Source organism: Populus trichocarpa, chromosome 1 (genome assembly GCF_000002775.5).
Source record: "Populus trichocarpa isolate Nisqually-1 chromosome 1, P.trichocarpa_v4.1, whole genome shotgun sequence".
NCBI classification, from domain to species: Eukaryota; Viridiplantae; Streptophyta; class Magnoliopsida; order Malpighiales; family Salicaceae; genus Populus; species Populus trichocarpa.
In genome coordinates, this window is record NC_037285.2 from 11,888,342 (window position 1) to 11,910,052 (window position 21,711).

The 21,711-nt window shown below is 33.7% G+C and overlaps 2 protein-coding genes across 3 annotated transcripts; one reads left to right on the top strand and one right to left on the bottom strand.

Annotated features, from left to right (window-relative positions):
• Nucleotides 1–1,939: 1,939 nt before the first annotated feature.
• On the bottom strand, nt 1,940–4,861 carry LOC18094188 (NAC domain-containing protein 71). Of its 2 annotated transcripts, XM_024596292.2 has the most exons (6): nt 4,409–4,860; nt 4,080–4,263; nt 3,192–3,469; nt 2,775–3,104; nt 2,454–2,691; nt 1,940–2,365 (listed from the first exon to the last, which is right to left on the bottom strand). In XM_024596292.2, exons 2-6 carry the CDS (start codon nt 4,234–4,236, stop codon nt 2,253–2,255), a joined length of 1,116 nt encoding a protein of 371 aa, XP_024452060.2. In that variant the 5' UTR covers nt 4,237–4,263; nt 4,409–4,860; the 3' UTR covers nt 1,940–2,252. The 2 variants fall into 2 exon arrangements, with proteins under 2 accessions (XP_024452060.2, XP_006368425.2); XM_006368363.3 differs by having other exon boundaries at nt 4,080–4,861.
• A 10,709-nt stretch (nt 4,862–15,570) lies between these two features.
• LOC18094189 (protein ABCI7, chloroplastic) lies at nt 15,571–21,702 on the top strand. Its single transcript, XM_006368364.3, has 3 exons — nt 15,571–16,683; nt 20,300–20,559; nt 21,173–21,702. The coding sequence occupies exons 1-3, from the start codon at nt 15,808–15,810 to the stop codon at nt 21,492–21,494; spliced, it is 1,458 nt and encodes a 485-aa protein (XP_006368426.1). The 5' UTR covers nt 15,571–15,807; the 3' UTR covers nt 21,495–21,702.
• Nucleotides 21,703–21,711: the final 9 nt, after the last annotated feature.

Sequence of the window (21,711 nt, forward strand, 5' to 3'; positions counted from 1 at the left end):
ATATTTTTTTTATTTTTTAAAATATTCAAAATAATCTAAAATATAAAAAAATTTAAACAAAACTTTTTTTAATTTTTTTCAATCCCTATATAGGACACAATACAAGAGGGGATAGAGGATGGCAATAAATCTATATTTGATGATAATGAATGTTTAAAAATATGGTAGTGATTGTATTTTAAAGTGTTTTTACTTGAAAATGTATTAAAATATTTTTTTATTTTAAAAAAATTATTTATGATATTAGCACTTCAAAACAACCTAAAAACATAAAAAAAAATTAAACAAAAAAAATTAAAATTTTTAAGAAACACGAACTACGCTCCCTCCAAGCTTTTTGCAGTCCCCAGATCGCAAGTCTTTACTAAGGTATATGGATACTAAGGTATTAACCATTTAAAGTATATCCTCGTAAGTCAAACGAAACCTGTCCAAACACGACATCACTGACACGTCCAGAATCATTTAGGCATCTCAAAAATCTCAATCCCTCCAAAACTTTACTCTGCTACAATGATGCATGTCTAGTTAACTTAAATGGTGCACTTCTTTTCTGCTGCAACTTGTTTCCTAAGTGGAAAATAACGTTATGGGAAATTTTATAAATAAACCACTAAATCTTGTGTTTGATTGGCGAGGGAAAGGGGCCGCCCACACGTTCAAATAAAGGCCAAAGTGTAGGTGTTCTTGAGGGAGGAGTAGAGGGGGGTGGCAGAATCTATTTTTGGAGAATATTGGTTGGTGTGGCATGTAAAGAGTTTATGGATAATAGGCCTTTTAGGAAAGCATTCTTAAAGGTTGCATTAGCGTTACTCTCTTTGTCAAGATTCTTACCAAAGTGAAAGAAGTCTCTAAATCTGATTAGATGGGTATATTAGATATCTGCTAAGTGGCTCTTTGCTTTTGAGCCCTTTGTGCTCCCATTGGCAATCTTAACTACAGTAATCATTAGTTAATGATAAATTTGCAACTTTGCTAGTAATTATTCCTTTCATTGTTCCTCCACGCAAGTGATTGGTCGTTCCTGAAAGCAACTGAAGCTCAATATCGATGGAGAGCTTCGTAACAGGGAAATGGACGAATATTCATCGTCAACAAGTTTCAGCACTATATTCCTTTTCAAGGCATTGCCTTAGACTGCAAAATTGGTTCATTAAAGTCTAGTTTGGTACGGTTTAACCATAAATATTGAGATCGACCTGCGCATGGCTCTAGTTCTTCCCTTGAGTTCGTCGCCGCAAACAGTACTGGGGTGCCTAGGGCTCTTTGAAGGTTGATGCTATAGGCGTCAGTTAACCCATAATTAACCATAGCAGCAAGAAAGAGCACAAGAAGGCTAAACTTGACCAAGATCTTTGCTTTGGTGGAATGGCCTTGGGCGGTTATTTTCTTATGACAATGGAAAAGATAGCAAGTTCATTATCTAATAAGAATGACCTCTCCAGAGCTATTATCAACACTGGAAGCTAGAATTTGTTTGGATATGGAGTGACCTGCACACTGATTGATCCTCCAACGTGATATCCAAGGCCGACCAAAAGATAAAAGTGGGTTTCTCAAAGCAACTTTTTTTGTGGGCTCGCTTATGACATGTGCATGCTTTAAATCTCAAGAGAATATTACATTCAAAAGCTCCAAGCAGTCTGACAAAGTGTGGAGAGCGAAGATAAAAATTGTTGTATATGAAAGTTGAAGCAGAAGCAGTCTCAAGTCTCCACAGCATACCCCACCCTAACACAATCACGTCTGCTCAACTCATATCATGCTGCAATTTTATTCTATGTTTTCAAAATAGGGATCAGATCAGAACGCAATGAATTCCATAAAACATGTGAAGAAATGGGCATGATTGTTGTTGATGTGCTTAATTGCGTGTGAGAAAGAAGCCATGGTGTGGTCTTGTAATGGCAGAACATTGATTTTGAATGCTTACAGCATCTAATGAAGCTTCTTCCATGAAAGAAGCGTATTTTATTTCTTAAAGCCACAGACACAGACAATTCAAGTTGAAATTAACCAACTAGTGGTGAAATCTATGAAAGTGATTACCACCAGGGGCTGGTACAACCTTACTGAATAAACAAAAACTGAGATAACATTTAGCTACTAAAAAAAGATAACATACCAAACACATCTCATTTTAACATAATAGGAAAGGGATTTATTTTTTATTTCCCTTCCAAGAACAAACATTAAAAGGCGTTGTCTTGGAGACCCCCTACTTGATTGTTCTGCTCAGGGTAGACCCCTAGCTAGATCACAATCACCATATTGTCTTCTTGCGACCAAAGACCGCCATATTCCCCCAAACTACCATCTCCACTTGCTTGCTTGCAGATTGGAGCTTGGTTCCTGGGCTCAAATCCTGCAATGCAAAAAAGAGTTACAATGATCTCTCCTTTTTCTTTTTCGAAGGGTTATGCATATCTTAGTGAACTGATCTGGTCAATAACCTTGATAGTGCATGTCATCATTTCCACCAAAACCCAAGTAGTTTCCATGTCCTGAGTAAGGTGACATGAAGCCAATGTGACTGAGATCATCAGGAGGTTCAATTTCTCCTGTGAAATTCGAGTATGATGAACCTGGCGAGAATTCTCTATGTCTGTCTGGCTGCCAAGTATTCATGGAGATTGGATACTCGTACTGTGGAAGGTATTGAGCTGCAGTTTCATGTACTTGTGAATAGTCCTGACACAAAACCATAGAAAAGGTTTAAGAATCTTCATGATATAACAATGTAGTCTATTAATTGCCTTTTTCCTGAGCTATACCTTTGAGGAATCAAGAATTAGATCAGGTGAGATCCAATGGCTTGAAGGATAACTCTCCATTGAAGCAGCTGGCTCAAAGTCTGACATTGGTGCGACTTGATAAGGAGAAGTGATAGGACTCGAATATCGACTCTCATTGTTATACAGGTAACTTGCTTGAGAAGACATGTCAAATGAGATGTTCGAAGGCTCGTTCGAGATTACAGCTGAGGTGAAATCCACATTGCTCGAGCTACTGCCGACCTGTTTGGCTTTAGGCTCTCCTTGGGAATCGCTTATCTTCAGACCTTGCTCGTTCTTTTTAACAACATGGCACAAAGCAAAAGCTCCCTGGAGAAATACAATGACCACATACTTCCTCAGTCTCCTTAGCAACTCAAATATATGCTCAATACTCATTGAACTTAATGTGCTTACCTTAAGATTGGGTGATCCTTGAGAAATATCATCGCAAAGGCGATACTCATGCATTACCCAGTCAGTCCTATCTCCTAAAGGAGCCCGTCCGCGATAGAAAACTAGGGTCTTTCTATACCCAGTCACGGCAGATTTACAGACAACTTTACGGTCTTTTCCAGTAGCCTTCCAGTAGCCAGATTTAGTGGCCCTGTTTGTTCTTGAACCATTTGGATACTTACGGTCCCTGGGACAGAAAAAGAACCACTCCATATCCCGTTTCGGCAGGAATGACTTTTCTGCAAATCACATATTGAAAGTCATATTTCCGAATTCCTAGAACAACGTGATCCATAGGAAAATTAGAGGGTGGAGCTGTTTCTAATAGTGCTTTCCTTAGAATAAACTGTTACTGAAGATGAAGGAATCCGGTTGAACCGGACTTTGTAAGGAAAAAGTTCAGGCCCCTGTTACGTGAGCTCCATTGATAAATGTAATCAATAAAAAAACAAAACAAAGAGGATACTCTTATCAAGAATAAACAAAAACTTGCTTTTCCAATACTAAAAAAATCTGTGTTCAGACTTCAGACTGTAATGAAGCTACTTTCCCACCATAACAGCTCACATCTACAGAGCAACAACATATGAATTGATTGAGCTTCGGTCAAAACTTGCCCACCAAAAACTAATTCATACTCCATGGATATCTAAAAGCCAGGTAGCATTTTATGTGTCATATTCACCTCTCTCAAACCAAAGGGGTATTAATTAACAATTCACGTTCTCATGCCGATCATTTTTTGGACAGGAATGAAGAACTTCGACGAAACATTAACTGCTCCATAACAATTTAGATCTTAATTACATGGAGTAAATTTAACAGAATATGGGTTAGAAGAAGAGTTACCTGGCAATTCCCATGGATCAAATTTGTACAAATCGATCACGGGGATCACTTCAAGCTCAATTTCAAGCCCTTGAGCTTTCCTTTGCAGGTAATACCCTACCAATTCCTCATCAGTTGGATGAAAACGAAATCCCGGAGGCAATGAAGCCCCTCCCATTATCTCAATCTACCAAGTTCTCTACACCTAGAGTGAAAAGGAACAGAACAGAAACAGAAACAGAGTAAACAGAGTAGAGTTACGAAGGTTTCTTGTTAAGTGCCCAGTCTGTTTCTATTAAAGATTTGAAAAATCCAAAAATAAAAGTTCTTGTTAACACTAGATCTTTTACCAAAAATCAAGCGCAAATTCCACAGGTTGCTCCCATTGGAGAACAGAATCATTTTCCTTTGAAACTCAACTTCCTTATGATCAAATATTAAGCCTCCACCAACCCCCACAAAATTTAGTCACAAAATGAAGATTGGAATGAATCTAAAAACTTAGATTTTAACCAATACCCAGAATCCAGAATCTGTCTTAAAGGCAAACTTAGATAGTGAACTCAAAAAAAAACTTTGTCTGGAAAAACTCGTTAGAACTTCCAAAACTGGAACTTGTTGTAATGACCAGAAGGCAAAACTATTCTCAAGAATCTTTCAAAAACTGCAAATTTTGAACGGATTGGACTCGAAAAACTTTATGCGTGCGAAATTGAGAAAAGCAAGGTCTAGATCGTATATGTGTGTGACTACTAAAGAAGAGAGAAGGCAGAGCCTGGTAGAGTAAAAATAGAGTTGCAACGTGAGTGTTTATAAATAGGGATGGAGGTAAGGCAACAAGTCCAAAATTTTGCACACCGAAAGTGGAGGAATTGCTTGTCTAGAGCGTACCCAAAATTCCACAGGATGGGCCCTACTTTAAGTTAAACTACTCCACACTTCACACCTAACTGTTTTTTTTACCTTCCCGCCAAAATCAACCGTTACTTACGAAGATCGCTAATTTTGATTGCTTTTAGCTTGTTATTATTTACTTGTTTTGGATTAAATTTTTTTCCGAGGCTGTAAAAAATTATTTGATTTTTTCATTAAACTTGATCAACGAGTCAACATTGAAATTTTTTTATTCAACTTTTTATTTAATTCAAATTTAAAATTAAATTAAATAAAAATTATTCAATATAATATATTTAACCCCGTCAATCCAAAACAATATAAATAGTTGTTAAACAATTCTAATAACAAGATTGAGAGAAGAATAAAAAATAAAAATAAAAAAGGAAGGGGAGTGGGAATGAAAAAAATTAGGAGTTGAATTAAAAAAAGAAAAAGTGAAGCTCTATAATATAGAAAAGAAATCATTTTTACGAGTGTCTCACCTTGAAAATGGATCCTTGAACAAATTTTGAAAGGAAAATTGTATGCTTGTTATATTTAGAGTATCAGCAAAATTAACGGCAAGTCTTAGTTATGGTTTTCTTCCCTATGCTTCTTATTAGTCAATGAGTGATAGAAGAGGTGAACTGCTATCTCCATTTCTGTCAACACTTAACCATAGTTTTAAAACTCGGCCCGACCCGGTGGATTGATCCGGAACCCGGCCGACTCAGGGCTAGAACCGGGCCGGCTTGAAGAAAAAACAGGGGATGGGAGAACCCGGTTGACCCTGTGATCCGGTTGACTCGGCAAGACACGATCAAAAACCCGGTTGCAACCCGTTGATTTTTTTTACTAAAATGACGTCGTTTTGATTTTAAAAAAAAATTGATCCGGACGACCCGATCAAAATCCGGAACCTGGGTTTTGAACCGGGTCAGATCTAAAAACTATGCACTTGACTCTCGTGGTTATTTAGTAATGTAGTCGAAATATTACTTGTTCAAAATTTAAATTTTTTATTTAAAATTAATTTTTTAATCTTTTTAAATTATTTTAATATATTGATATTAAAAAAAAATTATTATACGTACACAAATTTCAACTGTTTTATACTAGATTGGTACTAATCTTTCTATAGAGTTTGCTAATCCACACCTCTTCTGTGCCCTAATTTTGGATGTTTGTAGAGCATGATGTCATAACCCTAATTGAACTCACTTTAAAGATGTCAGTGTAGAGTGGTCAAGCCTGGCATTGATTGGGGAATTTGGGTTTTCTTGATGGTCTCCTCCTTCCACGTCATCCTGAGTCAGACAAAACACTTTTCCATTCTTTTATGGGAGTGTTTGTGTCATCAAACTGGGTCCCTTGCTAAAAAAGAGAGCCCTAAAAGTGCTAACTGGGTTTTTTTTATCAACCTTTTTAAAATGAACCAAACAGGCCTTAGTGGAGCTTAGAACTCTCTGAATTCACACCTAGACTAGATGGAAAGTACACTTGTAACGCACATCTTAATAGTTAATTCCGTTCCCTTGTGAACTCAATTCCTTTACTAGTTAATAAAATAATAATAATAATAATGTATATAAAAAATATTAAAGGTGATTGTAATAACAGTTTTTTTAAAAGTAAATTTTGTTTGGAAATATATTAAAAATATATTTTTTTTATTTATTAAAATTTATTTTTGACACCAAAATAATCTGAAAATAAAAAAAATCTTTTTTAAAAAAAATTAAAATGTAAAAAGAAACTGGATATTAATATTTAATTGACCATTAATTATCAATCAGATTCCAACTCCACTAATAGTAACACTTATTCGTTAAAGAGGATTTTCAACTCCAATCCTCTAATACAGAATGAACCTACAACCCATAATTATTAATTAATAAAAAAAATCTTAAAGTATTTAAGAGAGCATCTGGTTGCCGTCACATTTATTTTTTTATTCACAGAAGTGTAAACGTGAGTGCGCCTCTCTGTATAAAATAACATGTCTGGTAACATGGTTGGCAGTGTTTTAAAAAAGATAAAAAAATTTTGTTTAAAAATAGTTTTTTTTAAATCAATTTAATATATTAATATAAAATATAAAATATAAAATATAAAATATTATTTAGATATATTTCTAAATAAAATACTAAAAAAAATATTGAATTAAAAAAGGATAAAAAAAGACCTAAGTCAACGCGGGTTAACCTTCAAACCCGCAACCCGAGTTATGAAATCAAGACAACCTCATCGAAAGTAAAAAAAAATACAAAGTCTAATTCTCAACCAACTCAGTGTTAAAGAATAAAATTAAAAAAAATCAATTAAAAATGGATAAAAATCAAAAAAATAAAGACCAAATTGAAAAAAAAAATAAACCATAAATAGGATCGAATGATAAAATTAAAAACTAATAAAACTTTTACAAAAAAAACAAAGAAAAAAAATTATAAATCAAAAGAATAAAAGTTGAAATGGAAAAAATAATACATGACAGATTGGAATTGAAAGACTAATTTCAAAGAAAAATAAAATTTTTACAAAAAGACCATGAACAAAATTTAGAAATCAAAAGAATAAATACTGAAATTGAAATTCCAAAAATATAGAAGACTAAGGTATATTATTTAGGAGAGGAGAGGGAAAAGAAGAGAGGCTCACCGGCAAAAAACTACTTTACCTCTACCAACATACACCACACCAAGAGAAAAAGAACACAGATGTTTTCAACGACACGATAAAATGGCAGGTTTGGCCATTAGAAGACGACGCATGTGCCGCCCAAAGAGTTGGGATGCCTCCCTTGCGCTGGCGCGTGGACAGCATGCGTCAATAGCTTTTTAAATTTTAATATTAATTAATTAATTTAAAATAATCAAATTACCCCTTATGGTTATGAAATTAAAAAAAAAACCCTGAGTGAGAATTTCCCCTGAATGCATGTTTTATTTCTTTATGCTAGGGGCAAAGATGTATTTTCACAGTATTTTAAAAATAAAAAGGATTTAAATACCCTCAACAGACAATTTAAATTTTTTTTGATTCGAATGGTAATTAAGTTATTTGATTATTCTTAAAAAATGAAAAAGTCACATATATTCGCGGCCAAATCATTGATGAATAATAACCAGTAAGTCATGCGAAAAGACAAAACTAGCCCGGCTCATAGGCCTCTTAGCTTGTTCTTGGAAGGACACAAACTCTATTGCACTGTATCTGTATCAATGAATAATGAATTTAGAGTATGTGCAGTGATATGAGACTTGAATCATAGTCTCACAGATTCTAATCCCTCCCCTCTTAACCAATAAACCATCATTATGAATATACCAGTTGCGTTTTACATTAGTGCTCAAATCTTTTTCCATGGAAAATTTCTTGCAACGATGTGGATGTTTTTGCCAGCTTGACTCCATTTGGCCTTTCAGTTCAACCTTCATACTAGCAGTCTTTTAATTGAAGGACACGCAGTAATTTCCAAATAGATTTACCAAGGATTAAGGGAACTATATCAGAAGCCAGTGATACAGTACAATTTCTGGTCGAGAATTCAAAAGGCAAATTCTTGGATCCCTGTTTCTTTCTCTGTAAGGGGTTTAACGAATTCTCTCTCTGTTCTGTTTCTCAAAGATGTATCCTGCTAAAGAAATTCTGATAGTCTGCTTTCATGAATTCATGTAAGTAGCACTTGAAACATTCTGCCTGCTGAAATTCAACCAGAAGTCCTTCTTCATTCTTTTCTTACATTCTGACAATTAATTCTGAAATTTCCATCGCTGAACGTCTCAAATCTATGTATCAAGTTGACCACTTTCCAGTTACAAAGAAAAACATATGCAAAACCACGCTGGGAATTTGTCCAAAAATCTCAATGCAGTGGGATACAAAAAACAAAAAACAAAATTGACCCAAAAAGGGGTCATCAAAGTCTCATTTGATGAGTCGGATGTGTGTGTAGAACACCACAAAATCAAATGTGAAATGATCAAATGCACAGAGAAAAGTTTGGTCATGGTCATGAGTGCTGTTTAGTGAAGGGTCGATAATGGAAGAAATAGGAAGGCTCCTGGCTCGTTCTTTTATGGGGAATTGGAAAATGAGAAAACCACCTTATCCCCCTTGTCATTGTTTTGTCTAGTGCTTTCGGTCCCTTTGTCCCTCGGTGCCTTGGACCATGGTTAACACCACCACCTCCCCTGTGTCATCAACGGTTCAGAATTTCTGTGTTAACTTGGAACAGAGGAGTCAAAATATGGACAGGTTATTTATTTATTGCCTGGACAAAGACACCACCCGTATTGGCTTTCATAAATCGCCTTCAACATTATCATAATGATACTTTTGAGCTGTTGTCCGGTGTTAAGTACTTATTAGATTTACTCTTTCTACTATTACTTCATATTTTAATCGGAAAAGGATGTTGAGGGGAAAAAATCATGATGAATGCATGGATATAGGTATCTTATCTATATCTAATTAGAACAAAAAATCAGTTTACGCATAAATGCATGAAAATCGAATACAACAATTTTTTTGAATCCCAATATCAGAGCTTGAACTCAATAAATACTCCCTTGGATCACTATAACTGCCTTTTACACAGGCAGTAAGAAGTTCACGGCCATCGCCATTGTTACAAGACGGGTAGCTACGATGTTCCTATTTTTGGCCTGGACCACGACCGAACAGGACCATTACGAGAGGCGAAGATCGAGCGCGAGAGATGGGACAGGTTGCTTTCCCACATCAGTGGGTGAGATTGCATTTTAGAGATGGCGTTAAGATTCGGTAATAATCATAAAGGAAAAGCTACAACTCAAGATTTTGGCTGCATCCAGCAAATTATTGTGTCAGTGAGAGAGAGGGAGAGAGACTTTTTACTACTATTATTATTATTAATGAAATTGTTCGGATTAATATGTGTTATTTTAATTAATTTTAAAAATATTAAAATTAATAATTATGTAAATTTTTAGTGGTTCTGAAATTTATAAAATTCAAACTAATAATTTTTAAAAATTAAATTTAAAACCCGATCAGATAAACTAAATCTTCTCAGTTAAAGGGAGAGAGACTTGCGCTGAGTCAAGGTGGTTGAATCTAACTATATATTTCCATGATTATTATGCGTTGTTATAATTTCGTCTTTTGGAAAATGTTAAAAGGGGATAAAAAGGCCAGCCCCCGAACCCTATTTAGCAAATTGGAAAGAAGACAAAAAGAGAGTTGCATTCAGCCCCTCTCTCTCTCTCTCTTCTCATTACAATAATCTTATGTTAATCAATGATGTCCCCTCTGATCATCATTCATAATGTTGTGAAGAAACCTTGACCTTTGATCAAGCAAGAACAACGAGTTCGTGTAGGGGACATGTTGCGACAATTAATGAAGTGGTGACTTATGTTCATTTCTGTGTATTTATCTTATAAAGTGGCAGATCATGTAAGCTTAATTCCACATGTAATTGCATGAGCTGGATAGACTAAGAATATTATTTAATAGTAATTAGCAGACAATTTTTAGATTTTGTTTTCTACGAGGATATTGACCAAGATTGATATAATCTCTAGACTCTAGAGATGAATGAACTGTTTGATGGATTCAACTGTTAATAAGGTCAAACAATGTATCAAGTATTGTTAATAAGGTCAAACAATGTATCAAGTATTGTTAATAAGGTTTCAAATAGACAATTATTTTAATAACGACAATGACATATCACTACATTATATTAAATTAAAGAAAAACTAAAAGGTGTGTTGAATTTACTGCTGAGTGCACTATGAAGGCACAATGCTTCTTCCTCTTCTTTTGGCTCCTGAGAATCTTTGTGCTTTGATCACCATATAATTTGTTCTCTTAATTTAGTTTTAATTCTTTATTATGTTGATTGAGATTTGAGCATAATAATTAATTTCAGCTTGTTTCTTATAAAATTATCATGGTAAAGAAAAAGAGTCTGGTATTGGGTTGATATTTAATTTTGTAAAATGAAATTCACTTTTTTTACATACAAAAATTAAGACTCAAGAGATCAATTCTGACAATAGGTAACAATGTAAGAGTTTTTTTCAATGTTTATTCTGCAACTTGTTGGGGATTTGGCATGTGGATATTTTTTCCTTTTAGTTTGGCATGTGAATTTTAGGTTTTTTTAGTTTGAAACTTTTAGGTTTTAGTCCAAAACTTTATTTTTATTACTTTTTGGTCTTTAAGTTTAAGAAAGGTGATAAAAACTCATTGAAAAATAAATGAGGCGAGAAACAATTGTCAATTGTCATTTTTCGACAACTAAAATACCTGATCTTCGTGTCAACGGGTGTATTTGTTGAGAGGAGTTTCATTTAGGTTCTATCGCATTTTATCTTACTGAAAAAAGTAGATCTGGTATCGATAATATTTTTGGATGATTTTAGATTTTCTGATCGATTAAAGGTTATATTGAGATTAAGATATGGATTTATTCAAGATTATGGGGTGTTTTTAGGTTAAAAAAATAGATTCAAAATGAGTTTTTAGATCAAAATAACACTAGCCCTGACTTTTTAAAGACCTTTATGGTTGTTGAAATCTACAATTGTAGGCGGTGCGTCATTTCTAAATTGATTTTGTTTTAAATGAAAAGATCGGACGACGTTCGTACTTTACCAAGCCTGGCTCGGAGGTCTACCTCCTTCTTTATGTGTCAAACGCTCAAGCCCACGCACCTAACCGATTTTTCTTCTTTGTTTTTTTAATTTATTCCTATATTTTTAATTTAAATCCATTTAAATAGATTAATTAAAAAATAATTTGAGTTTCTTTTATTAAATACCATTAAAGTTTTAATATTTTTTAACTAAGATCATAACATTTCTTTAATTATATTAGCAAATGCTCTTTTTATACAACCCTTTATGATTATTATTTTTTAATTTTATTCAATCACTAAATTTGTTTTGGGTATTATTTGATTAAATGTCATTTGATTTTTCATATGTTTATGAACAAGGTTATAGCATTCTTTTTATAACATCACCAAATACTCTTTTTGTACAACCCTTCACGATGAATTGTTTTTTTATATTTTATTTGATGGCTTCCTTGTGCTTTTTGATTCTATTGTTGTATAATTAAATAAAAAATATATTCTAAAAAAGGTTATTAAATACAATTAGGTTCATGACTTGAATTATAAGTTTGACATATTAACTCAAGTCGATACAAAACTTCATCATCTCAATATATATATATATATATATATATATATATATATATATATAAAAGAAAGGGTTACAACAACGTGTTTGTCAAGGTAAAAAATAAAATATAAAAACATTACATCGCCTGCACATTGTCAAGGTAAAAAATTTGGTTGTCACCAAACTTGGTCCGACAGGTCAACCTTGAGACCTTTAGACTCGGCCTCTGACCTTACTCGGGTTCCAAATTAAAATGGATGTGAGTTGACTTGATATGACCTGGTCGACCTAACTGGTGTAAATACAAACCAGTTAAAACATGGATAGATTTCAAGGGAAAAAATATTCAAAACTTGAGTTCATATGCCAAATTTTTGTATCATTGTTGCCACAATAATTATAATTTATCGGATTATCTCACCAACATCACTGTTACCACCAACTAATATTATTATAATCATTAATAATACTAACATCATCATTACTATTTTTATAATCAACATCGCCACTTTTGTATTTTAATATTATTATTCAAAATTATTAATGAAAAATAATTTATTTTACAAGAAAATATTTTTTTTAACACGCTCAATCAACTTAAAATAACTTTTTTTTTTAAGAAAAACAATATTTTCTAAAACAGTTGTTTTTCTCAAGAAAAGATTTTTTCGTAAAACACTAAGATACAAAAACCACACTACGGTACAGTAGCCACTCAGTCTTAGATATGGCCATGGGTTTGTTAGCTGAGCTCTACAGACTATCCCTAGCCTAAAACAAGTTGTAGTTCCTTGGGCTTGAACATAACAATTTATAACTAAGGGCTAATTAGCCTGGCTTGAATAAAGAAACGAGCCACACTCAAGCCTAGTTCTAAAATCCGAACCCAAGCCTAACCTTCATGAATATATTTTTAATCCTTTTTTATATGGTATTTAGTGTGTTCTTAATAATTTCTATGAGAATTTAGTTTTAGTTTTCATCCTCATGTATGTTTTACTTTCCTTCTTTTTTGGTCCTTTGATTTAAATTATTCTAAACTTAAAGCACTTGGAATTTGTTACTCGTTGGCTTTGCTACGAAATCAAGATCAGAGAGGAATATCCCTTTGAATAGGCATGATATGACGGCTAGTAAAAAAAAAAAAACAATAAAAGTGTAATTTGGAAGGAAAATAGATGAGACTGGATAGGTGGCCCACGCTATGTTGTGAGCCGAGTCAAATTTTTTCTAACATAAAAAAATATTTAGTCAATGCAAATATCTTTTAAAAAATAAAACACAAAAACTAAGACTCGAGTCATTGACTTGACCGAGTTCAATAAGATCAATTAATTCAATAATTTGATTTTAAAAAAATATTGACAACAAATAAAGAGAACCAAAAAATTGGCAATAATTAACTATAAAAAATAAATTGTCAATATCATATTCTAGAGAAGAAGAAAAAAAAAGAAGCTCATTGGATACTCACCTTTACTCTACCATAAACACCACCCCACCTCCAAAAAAGGCTTACGGAGACGGTTCTAACATGACGATGAAAGGTTGCACGACGACACCAAAAAAAATTGCACACACCGTTAAAGCAACGACCTAGAAGACAAACCAAATGAAATATCATGGAGCGAGCATCTCATAATTACATTTAATCAATTAATTTAATTTAATTCAAAAGAAAAATTTCTTTTTAAAAAATTAAATTTAACAAAGAAAAACAAATAAAAATATTCAAGAAAACTTGTGTCATTTTCTAAATTAATAAAAAATCTTATAAAAAGAAAGTAAAAATAATGATAGATCCCAATCTCCAATTAAATAAATGTTGACAGATGAGACTAAAAAATATGAGCTCTAAAAAAAAAACAAGCAAATCCAAACGAATCTCCTAAATCTGAGTTAATTTTTCAAACTAGCGACTCTTGAAATCTCAAATTAAGACTCAATCAAGAAGTTCAATTCCAAAACAAGTTAATACTGAAAGTTGAAATTGAAAAAAAAAATCAATTTAAAAAAATTATCAAAGTAAAAAATTAACAATCAAAAGAATAGGGATCAAATCTAATAGAAAAGGAAATTGAAGGAAGATGAAATTGAAAAAAAATCAATTGTAAAAATCGTCTCAAATTAAAAAAAAAAATAGCAATCAAAATAATGGAAACCAAGTCTAACAAAGTAAAAAAATTGGAAGATGAAATTGAAAAAAAATCCAGTTTTAAAAATTATTTCAAATAAAACAAATAATAAAAAGAAACATGGACTAAATCTAAAGAAAAAACAAATTGAAGGGCTGCTTTGAAATTTTAAAGGGTTAAGCACGAGAATTGAGGAGAAGAGATAAAAAAAGGAAAAAGAACAAAAAAAAAAGGTTGTTAACGTCAAACTAGAGATCTATTAGTCCTACATGTTGCCTAGGAATAAAGGGACCGCTAAGACAATTCAAACATTGCCGTGAAAGCCCGTGTTTAGCCATATGGGAGGCTCTACACGCGTTGCCTAAATGGCATTAAAATGATCCACGCATCAACTTTTTTTTTAAAAAAATATTTTTTTATTTATTAAATTACTCATTTATTCCTAAGTCAATTTGATTATAACTAAAAACTATAATGAAAATACAAAAAAGTTCCTAGAAATTAGTTAAAGAAATTTTGATTTTAAAGTTAATTTAGTCATTTTACTGTGTTTTGAAAAATAAAAATGCAAAAACACTCCTGGATATCAATTAAATAATATTTTAAGAGTAATTTAGTTATTCTACTTTGCTATAAAAACTTGAATAGTAGATTCATATAAAAAGATTGTATTGTCCTCAATAGACTGTTTTTTTTTTAAGGATAAAATTATAATTTTATTGGTACAATCCATAATAAAATAAATTGTATATTGGTCTATCTTTTAGGTTTTGTTTTTTAATGTATAGTTTACTTTTATAAAATTCAAAAGGCTTGTATATGACCCAGGTCTATCAACTGTTAAGCCACCTGCTAATTCACAAAGCATAACTATATGAGCATAAAGAAAAATTGAATGCATTTTAGTGGATTATAAAGTAATTAAAAGGTTTTTTTTATATCTGATAATAAAAGATAACCACCAACCAACTTATACTTCAATCAAATTAAGTTTTTATTTTTAGACGATTTTAAGGGTACACCTTCCATGTAGAATTGGTATATTTAAAGAAATTTAATTAAAAAAAAATAGATATTGACTTTAAAACTTAAACTCAAAAATAAATAAAAAATATTTCTTAGCTAAAATGTTAAAAAGAAGGTTACAAGTGCAGCAATTGATTGTTTTGAGGTTGCCTTGTTAAGTTTCACGATTAAGAATCATAACCGAGTGAGATTTGAGATTGAGCTGGGCCCTTTCTTTAACTCCGTTTCCTCGTCTCAATACAAGTGAAGCCCAGTCATGGTGAGTGGGTCAAGTAGAACCTGCTTGCTTCTTCGGAGTTTTGGAGAGCCATTTGAATTGATGATAACTTTATTTTATTTTCCTTATAATCCCAACTTCTGATTTCACCATCTCCCACTTCTCAGAGGACAAAGCAATTAATTGTTTGAGATTGTTCAAAAGTAAGAGGGTACTTTCACTGTTAACTGTGAACCACAACTGTGCCATTGGTGTGTCTGTCTTTGAGCATCTAGGCTGTTACTTGAAGCACATCATCATCATCATCATCATCATCCATGCCTGCTTTAGCAATCACTCCCCAAATTCGCACGCCCATTACTATAAAACCCAAAATCAAGCACAAACAAAAACAGAAACCCAAGAGTTTCTCACTTTCCACAACCCCAATAACACAAGCCAGTTTCTCTGACCCTTTTGTTCTTCAATTAGCTGAGACTCTTGAAGACTCCCTCTCTCCTTCTGTCTCTCTTCAAAGACTCAGAGATTCCTCCTCTGAGTCTCTCCTCTCTACTTCTTGGCCTTCTCGTAAAGATGAGCCCTTTAGGTTCACTGATACTTCATTTATTAGGCTTTCACAAATCGTTCCAATCACTAAACCACCACAATTAGATTACTTACCGAGCATTAATGAGGATACCCTTTTGCCTAGTATTGTTATTGCTGATGGGTTTGTGTTAAATTCTATGTCAAAGTTGTCAACTTTGCCTGATGGGGTTTATGTAGGTAGTTTGTTGAGTGATTCTAGTGATAGAATTGCCGAAAGGGTATTGGAGTTTGTAGGTGATTTTGAATGGGGTGATCTGTTTTGGTCCATTAATGGATTAGGAGCTCACGATATGACAGTGGTTTATGTTCCTGCTGGGGTTAAAGTGGAGAATCCCATCCATTTTAAGTATGTTTCAGTCGAGGGAGGAGAGAAGGGGTCTAAAAAGCTACCGGTTTCAAATCCGAGAGTTTTTGTGGTAGTGGAGGAGGGTGGAGAGGTTGGGATAATTGAGGAGTTTGTGAGTAAAGAAGGGAATGATGATAGGTATTATTGGGCGAATCCTGTTTTAGAAGTGGTGATCGGGAAAGGAGCAAAGGTTAGGCATTCTTATGTGCAGAGCCAGTCCTTGAATTCTGCTCATATCAAGTGGACTGCTGTCCGACAGGTGATTTCTTTTGGATTTCTTTCTTACGTATTTGTTGCTTTCTTGTTATTGTTTAGTAACTTGTTAAACATAGTATGTTTGATTTAATTAATTTGAAGGAGGACATGGAAATGAGCTTAATGCACGTGTTAATGGATCAATTGCTGTATAAAATGGTTCATGTTTCAACGCAATTGCACTTGCATATGCTGCTGAGTTAAAGAAAGGTTCGCATGGAACACCAATTAAAATAAGAATCTCACAAATCAAATAATCATGTAAATCTTGCAAGTGGAATTGTTATCAGCCATCTATTGTTTGATTACCGCTTTTGATGTTTTGACACTTTTTTTTAATGGTTTGAGATACTAAATAATGCAAACTTTGACATACTAAAGTGAAGTTTCATCTGGACCAAAAGGACATTGTTAAGGAAGTTGGCTTTAACTTTTTGTTTGTTTGGCTGAGTGTTTTCCGAATGCAATTCAAAATGATGGTTTTCAATTTCATACTTTAATTTGTTATAAACCATTCCTTTTTTTGTAATTTGTTTATTCTTCTGTAGGATAGGATTTAGAAAAATAGAATAAAGACTGTTTTAAGAGAACACCCCTGTTATCTTTTAATTTTATAGAAGGAGACAAGGGCTTATGGGAAGCAGGATTGCCTTCGAGGGAAAGTTGGTTAACTAATGATGTCTCTTGCTAACAGATGTTGTGAGGGAATATGTATATTGTATAAGCATTTCATTCAACTAATTTTGACTTCACTGCAATTAATCTGGAGACAGTTTTGTGTTCGTACAAGGAAGCTGATAATTAGGGGTGTTCAAAAAAATTGGCTCAACTGTAATGTTTGTATTATCTGACCTATCCCGTCAAAGTTGGATAATATGGATATTATGGATGATAGTGGGGCAAAAAAACTAATAAACAGATATCACAAGTTGGGTGCAGGTTGGGATTTTTGAAACCTGCTCAACCTGACCCAACTCGTATAACCCAATGTAAGTAACCCTAGTTTTAAGTATAAATAATATTTTTCCTTCTCTCTCTTAATTTTTCTCCTCTTTTGCCTTCACACTCATAGCTGCCTCACATTCTCTTAATCTCTTTCCCTTCAATTCTCTCCTTCAAACATAAGTATTACTTATCAATTTTTTGTCTCTTACCCATATAACCAATGCTTTTTTGCAACCCAATATTTTTTTTAGGATCATCAAAGAATAATGAAATTAATATGCCAAACTCGCGGATATTTGTAATATCCATAAAAAATTTTGCCCAATCTGATATATCCAACCCACTCGGGTACAAAAAAAAAAAAAAGAGTCGGGTTTATATTTTATAAAATATCAGAAGTTGAGTTGGATACAATTATGATCAAAACCCAACCCACTATATCCATGAACACCCCTAATGATAATCTCTATAGTGCATATTCCTTAAGAGAGTCTTTTCCAAAAAAAATTATTTCTGCTAGCTCTTGTCTTCTAATAAGCACCTCCCCGCCCATCCCCTCAACTCTAACCCACAAGAAATTACTTGAGTTCATGTTGAACATCTGTGATATGAGTGAGGGCAGTTCTTGGCCTTTTCCTTCGTAAGGAAACCATCCATTACTTTTGTGCTTTATTCTCGTGGTTTGAGATATGTTATCTCTTAAATATTTAAACTGATGGTTGCTTCTGCTCAAACATGTCATAAAATGATTCAAGCGATTATAATTTAGTTCACTTCTCATTGAGGCAGTTGCTGTGGGATTGAAAATGCTCTTTGCATCCTTTTAGTGTAATGCTTTGGGTGTTTTTAGGAGTACCGCTTTCATTCTTGATATTCAATAGGACTGGAGTGGTCTTTATCTTTGTTTTTCATTTTTTTTTTCTACGTTGTTAGTTCGGAGAATGTTCTGTTCACCAAATTGCTCTGGCACATTCTATCTCTTGATAATCATACATCACATTCTTCTTAAATTACACTGCCACCCCCCAAGAAAAGAAAAAAAAAAGGAGAGAGCAAATGGTTTTTTTAAGCAGTATCTGTCCTGAGAGGTGTTTTAAAGACAGATAAATGGCAAATAGGAAACCTGCTTTCTCAAAAATGGGAATTCTTATGACTAGTCTTCGGCCTGGGATTACTTTGGAGTTGCTGTTGGATGTTGCATCAGTTGAGAAATTGCTTAGGCACAAAAAAGCTGATTAGGTTTCAGGGCCTTCGGTATGTATTTATCTGGAGTGGTTCTGTTCACTTGATTAATTAGTTGATATTCTCATTTTTGGTTGTAGTAAACCTGGAACTGCATAAATTTTGGTGGTGCATATATTCGGTAGAGATTATTGTAGATGTTTACTGAAACTGAAGACCTGCTTGTATGCATGAGTTGAATGACAAGGATGGATTTTTGTCCCACATCTAATGCAGCTGATGGCCTGCATAAAACTCAGTCATATCTCCTGTATGGATCCTGTTGTTGTATCTAGTGCAGAGTTGATGGGCTTAGTAAATCCAGTTGTCTAGATGCAAATTTGGATTCATATTGGCCTGTATATTATACATACATCAGTTATATGGGTAACTTAATCTTGTGCTACATGACTTTGTTGTTTTGAAGACCAAATAAGATGGACCTTGAGCTTTTTTTAGGTTGTTCCATGCTGATAATCTAGAGCATCTTAATCTGCTGGATGGAGTTTGCTTTAAATGTGTTTAGGATTACCTGAGAATGATGTGGGCCTTTGAAATCTATGGTTTATATATATAAATATTGCTTGTTTTATGGGAACCCCTTGCTTTTGTGTTTATCAGTTTATGTGAAGCCAGTGAGGTTAAGGTTGAAAATAATATTGGTATAGATTTCCAAAATAGAGGGCTTGTCTTGTGGAGTGGTTAAATTTGTGATTGAGTTAAACATCTTGACTTTAGAAACTCACTTAATTAAAAGGAACGTGGAAAATAGCTGGTTATTTAAAGTGCATTTCTTCATGTAATCCTAATTTTGCTTATAATGTTGCTAAATGTTAACAACAATTTTGATTAGGTTCTGTGCTTTTGTTTAACACGGTGCTTTTGGAACGAGACATGGGAATGTCTTAAATCTTCCTCATGTTCACTCAAAACCTTGATTTTCAGATATAATTTTGACTGGATTGTTGGTACTTGCTATTCTTTTCTTGATTTTTGGGTTTTTTTTTTGTTTGCTTCCTTTTCAAGGGTTTTGCTTGTGTGCTTCTCATGTTTGGTTTGTGCCATTTTTAGTTTTTTCTGACACGTTTATCATGAAGCTTATCTTTTGGGCAATTTCTCTTGGGAACATATTTCTTCTGTTAAAATTTGCTCAAAACTAGAGATGGCAATGAGCTTTTTAAATTATAAATTAATCATGTTCTTGCTTGTAAATTACTTAAGCTCTTAGGATTTCAGTTTGTATTTTTTGCCGGACTTAATTTCTATGTGCTCCTTTGGTTGTGGAAGTGGTGCTGAAGTTATTCAAAATAACTCATTAAGTCACTAGAGGATTCTGACCCTTATGATAATGCCAGTACATATTTTGCCTCTGTTAATTCTCAGGTCTATTCAACAATCTTCAGGTGATGAATTTATCCAGCTACAATAACTTTGACTAAGTGGTTCATTTGCAGGAAGCAGCTAGTACCTATGAGCTTGTAGAGGTAAGCACCGGGGGGAAATTGAGTAGGCACAATCTCCATGTTCAACAATTGGGTCCAGATACAGCTACAGAGTTATCGACCTTCCACTTGTCTGTTGGTGATCAAACACAAGATTTGCATAGCAGGCTAATTTTGGACCATCCAAGAGGTCGTTCTCAGCAACTTCACAAGTGTATTGTTGCTCATTCACAAGGACAAGCTGTCTTTGACGGGAATGTAAAGGTCAACAGGTAATGCTGTTGTGTACCGTTATTCGTGATTTTCATTGTCTTGGTGATAGTTTTTGCTTCTCTTGTTTGCCAATCCGTATCTTTCTGATGCATCATTACTATGCCTGTCCTGAAGTTTCGGATATCCTGAACTTATATTAATTTGCATTGTAGGTACATGATCACTATGCCACTCATTTTCGGTCTAGGGTCAAATAATAGGATGCATTAACCATTATGACTGTTTCACATGATTGCACCATATGTTAATGCAATGTAAACTCAAATACAGTAATTTTATTGAATTTCTTTCACAAAATTGGTGCTGCAAGCTTGTCAAGCTCCTTGACATTTTCATTCAAAACAGTTATGAGAACTTACAGAGTTGGTGTTATTTTGCAAATCAGTGTTACATGCTTCTTGAGAAGGAAAGATGAGGGTACAAACTTTAAGTTTTACTCTCTTTCAACACTCCAACGGAATCCTCATTGGGTTTCATTGGGAAAGAATGGGAGTAGGGACTGCTATTTAGTTAATGCCATCTTACTCGTTGATAGAGCATAGTACAAAGCGTCTTAATGGTTAATCCTGCTTGGTGTATGCCTTTCCTTAGACCTATGTTTCTATTCTGCAGATATGCACAGCAGACAGATGCAGGACAATTAACAAGGAGCCTCCTCCTTGAACCACGTGCAACTGTGAATGTCAAACCCAATCTCCAAATTATTGCAGATGATGTCAAGTGCTCCCATGGAGCTGCAATCAGCGATCTGGAAGAAACCCAACTATTCTACTTTCAGGCACGCGGCATTGACTTAGAGACAGCTCGAAAGGCTCTTGTATTTTCTTTTGGAGCTGAGGTAATTGAGAGGTTGCCTAATTCTTTTATGCAGAAGCAAGTCGAGAGTCATGTCAAAGGATTACTGAGTTCCACTTTCAAGGGATCTTCACATTAAAGGGCTGTGGATGTTTAGAAAACTTGACTGTTTGACAAGAAAGTTAAATTGTTTTGCAGAGGCATAGTCACTATCAGTAAATTAACAATTAAATTTTTGGCCTGTATCAAGTAGCTTTTAGTGCTCCATTGGGTTTACATGCATGCCAACAATATGGGATTGTACTTCTATAAATATGTAATCTGTTTTTTCTTTTTTTTTTCCCTTACCAACTGTG